Source organism: Loa loa (assembly GCF_000183805.2).
Source record: "Loa loa unplaced genomic scaffold supercont3.29, whole genome shotgun sequence".
Lineage (NCBI taxonomy): Eukaryota > Metazoa > Nematoda > Chromadorea > Rhabditida > Onchocercidae > Loa > Loa loa.
The window spans coordinates 4,579-9,191 of record NW_018108209.1 but is presented as its reverse complement, the minus strand read 5'-3'; the positions used below and the strand labels follow the sequence as shown (position 1 = coordinate 9,191).

The following is a 4,613-nucleotide window of genomic DNA, read 5'->3' as shown; positions in this document are numbered from 1 at the left end:
ATATACCAATCTGGACATCTGGTGTCCCTTTCCGCATGTTTCTTCTGCTCGCGGAACCACGGGAGAAACCTGTCCCTTTTCCCCTCCACCGTTCTTAAATCAAAACTCTGTGATGTTAAAGTTCGTTGATCTTTCATCATAAGTTCATTATGTTAACATTAAATAATGATGTAATTAGACTCTTCACATCCTCAATGAATCCATTACAATATCTCATTTACTGTTTTTTATGAAGGGATAGTACATATAAACGTATACGGATACGGTATTGGGTAAAACTGAGTTGAGTACCGGATACGATATTGAATAGAACTGAGTTAAGTATATTAGTCCAGCCCTCAAAAACCATTCCCATTTCTCATGTGGAAAAATTGAAAAAATTAATTGCCTACCCTTTTTCAGAAGCAGTCCTTATCACCATAACATCTCTATCTCATCCATCCCTCTTATCATAATAATCCTTCTTACTCTCATAGCTGAATCGATTTTTTAAACTAGCCATTTCCCTCGTCTAAGGAAAAAAAATTGTGCCCACAGGTGGACGTCACCCTGAATGATGCTTTATCGATAGCCGTTGCAAAAATCGAAATTACCACTATGTGTGTCTGTCTCTTTCTGTGTATGTGTGTATATGTGAGTATATGTGTGTATGTGTGGGTATGTGTGTGTATGTGTATGTATGTGTATGGGTGAGGATTGTGGGGTTATAAGTGAGCATAGTGATTCAAAGTATTTCATTATGAGGAGGAAGCGCCATTGGTAAGTGAGACTTTTGGCAAGTGAAAAATTGCAAAAAGCAATGTATGCAAGATGAAAAACGGGTCTGAGAAACGCGGGAATCTCTCAGACGAATCACCCGAGGAAATGAGCAGTTGAATTTGCCATGCATAAGGATATACAAGAAGGTTGCATAGAAGAGTTGACCGATAGGGTGATAAATGTATGTGGTCAATCTTCTGTTCTATCAATTTGGTGGAAGGAATACAAATAAGATTGAATATCACTTCAGAGCATATTTGATATCATTCGCACTTCAAATGTCCATTATTACACATCCTTTAAGCAAATAATAATTATTATTATCATAACTAATTTACAAAAACTATGTTAAGTTTGTGTTTTACCATAATCAATAATGGCTATTATAATGATATGATATTACATCATTAAAATAAAAATGGAAATGAAAAAGAGAAAAAAAAAGAGTTGCAAAGTTTTACAGATAATATTTCAGCAAAAGCTTACATATTTGAACAGCTGTATGGCATTCCTCTTATCACACATAGACATTTCATTTCGTGTAAATGGCTTGTATGTCTACCTTTTTTTTTAAAAAAATTATAAAAATAATGCAAATTATCTGAAAAATTTTAAAGGATTAATGAGCTGAAATGAGTGATTTAAGACAATTAGCCAAGATGGATAGATGTAAAATTTTAGCTTTATTTATAAACTGATGACATATATATATATATCATTTATGTGTTGAATTCGTATTTTATCATTAATAATCAATAATGGCTACTATAATAATACAATATTACTTTATTAAAATAATAATGAAAACGAAATAGTAATGATGTATACATATATATATATAGCGGAAGTAAATTAAGTTTAAAAATCATTGCAAGAAATTTATAAATTTATGCTTAAAATTAAACACAAATATTGGTTTATTTTTTGCTTCTTTTCTTTTTTAAACTACAAATATAAATTTGAAATATTGAGGAAGACTTGTTTGGATTTGAATATTTCAGGTAGAACATTTCGTTAGGTAGGACATTTCAGCACATTGCTGTAGTTAATTCCTTGTGACAATCGCATGATAGCAACGGCCATTTAAGTTGCTTTGATAGAACTGGTTTTCCACCATTTATTTCTTCTTTACTGATGACGAAATGGTTAAAAAGAAAAAAGATGAAGAAGACGAAGAAGGAAAAATGAAAAATGATCAATGTTTTGGCGAAATTATGATTTCTTTTTGGGGTCTTTTCATTCATTCAAATAAAAAATTATTGCATCTTTTTTCTCTTCTTTTTTTTCTTTTGAAATGCAAACAGCAATATGTTTAAAAAGGGGAAATTACTTTCAATGAAAATTTCAATGATAAAAATAGTGTCCATGCTATAATATGAAATTAAATAAGGGAAAAAAATGGGTTAGTTTAATTTAAAGCGTAAATAATACAATAATATTATGCAAAAATTCTGCAATTAGATTAATCTTATAGCCAGAATAAGCGTTTTTAGTAAAGAAGCATTTCAGTAGTAGGAGTAATTAATTTCTTATTTAAACTATCAAATGGGAATTAATTAAGAAATGAAGCATTTATGGAATAATTTTCCCAAACATAACAATTTATATTAAAAAGACAACATCTGTTAATAGTCTGCTAACTTTGTGCTATTTAGAGATTAAACTATTTATTACGTCATTGAAAAAGTTAAAATTACTGACCATTTCAATACAATTATCTTTTAAACTTGAAATTTCTGCAACAAACGGAACAATGGATTGTAGCAACTTCCGACAATATCTGTGTAATACGCTATTAGTGGTCTACAATTTATGATCCTTTGGATAAAAGATAAAAAAGAGAGGCAAATGTGTTCCAACATTGAACTGATTTAAAATCAAATTCGTAATATTTGCAATTTCCAAAAATTTAAGAAACTTGAAATTAAAATGTAAAAACTTTATCCAAATAATTTCTGTGAGGAAAAAAAAACATGATATACATACATTAGTGATATTATACATCATCATTTGAGTTGAATTTGCTGTAATACATCATTGGTTTTTTAAGATGACATATTTCGAAAAACGGTATTTAAGTATATATTCCGGTTTTTAAACATATATTTTGCGTAGCTTATTAAGCAACTTGTTAATTTGCCCCATTCTTACATGATATCAAACTGATTAGTTTATCACAAATACCGGTAAATCGTTATTTATGTATTCATTGTAGATGTTGATGAATTTTTTTTTGTTCAGAATTATGTAATCAAAATCACTTAAATTATTATTTCCATACTCTTACCAAATGTTTCAGGTAGATTCGGAATAACAATACATTAATTTTCTTGAATTTAATGAGTTCCCACTTTATTTCAGGCAAAATTTATTATCATTGCTCGAATACCTATGAAATCGTTTACTTAAATTAAAGAATTTGCTGGATATTTATAGGAGGAAGTGGAATAAATTGTCTGATTTTTAAAGAATATTTTCTCATTTTAGTTTTAGATATCTAATCTTCCAATAAAATGAAAGAAAAAATATACTTTACTTGAATCATAATTAATCACGAGATCCAAAATTTACTACATTAAGCACCAGGACCTTCCGATCTTAACACAGTAATTAATCATGCATTTTTGGTTCAGGAAAAAAAAGTAATAGATTTCCTGAATCGTTTCTGAACACTTCGGTAATTAAGCCATTGAAAAAGTTTTAAAAGTTAGTTTATAAAAGATTCACGTGTGGTTGATGCTGTCCGTGAAGTTTTGACGTTTAAAATGACAAATTACTCATTTACTATTTCATCAATAGTATCACCTCTATCCATTTGTGTCATCGATTACACTCGTATCGACGGATATTTCAACATAACCTTTCATCTATACTGGATGTAACATCATAATGATCTATCGCCGATAATATGTAAATTTTTGATAACAAACATTTGTTTATTGTAGCTACAATTACAGCTAACAGCGGAATAACATTGAAAGGAAAGAGCCACAACAGGATTGACCTCCGACTAATTCCGAAACGGTTAAACGGGCGAATGCAGCCAAAGTTAGTAGCTTTAATTGGAAGCCGCCAACATTCTTGTTAAAGTAAATTGTATTGTACTCCTCCATTCGAGCCATTTCCTGACCGGATCCTTCTAACACGCAGATCCATACCGTAACTCTGAAACTGTCAAATGTTATTTGTATGCGATAATTTGTAAAAAATTTAGTTTATAATAAATCAACTGATTCATACTCTTCCTCAATTTCAAGGAAGAAATCCAGAAAAATTATCATGATATTCTCATTATCATGAAAATTTACAAAAAAGGAAAGACACAATATGTAAAAATCGAAGATATATTTGGAAAAATTGATATTTTTCCCACACAATTACTTAACTTTAGAAAAATTCTTTGACAAACCATTAATAAAGTTATGTATAATCAAATTTGCTTCATTTTTATTTTAATTTTCATTAATCAAAGTAAGTTTCCATCTAACGATTTGTCTGATGTTTATTTAAACTACTTATACAAATATATTCTAGCAAACTTGAAAATTTGTCATAAATGAGTGACATAAATTAGAATGTCTAAACCACTACTTTTTAACTGCCTACAATATGTGCTATTAGAATACGAATTATATATTTCATTACATTATATCATATCATACATCATATCATATCATGTTATATTAATATTATATTATATTATATTATATTATATTATATTATATTATATTATATTATATTATATTATATTATATTATATTATATTATATTATATTATATTATATTATATTATATTATATTATATTATATTATATTATATTATATTATATTATATTATATTATATTATATTATA

General features: G+C 28.1%; 1 protein-coding gene across 1 annotated transcript in view; it reads right to left on the bottom strand.

Annotated features, from left to right (window-relative positions):
* Nucleotides 1-3,703: 3,703 nt before the first annotated feature.
* Nucleotides 3,704-4,613, bottom strand: part of LOAG_16922 (hypothetical protein) — a gene marked incomplete at its 5' end in the record, with an annotated part of 4,997 nt that continues 4,087 nt past the window's right edge. Inside the window, one exon of the mRNA XM_020449576.1 lies at nt 3,704-3,924. Within this exon, the coding sequence (XP_020306858.1) occupies nt 3,717-3,924 (208 nt within the window). The 3' untranslated portion in view covers nt 3,704-3,716. The remainder of the gene's footprint in view (nt 3,925-4,613) is intronic.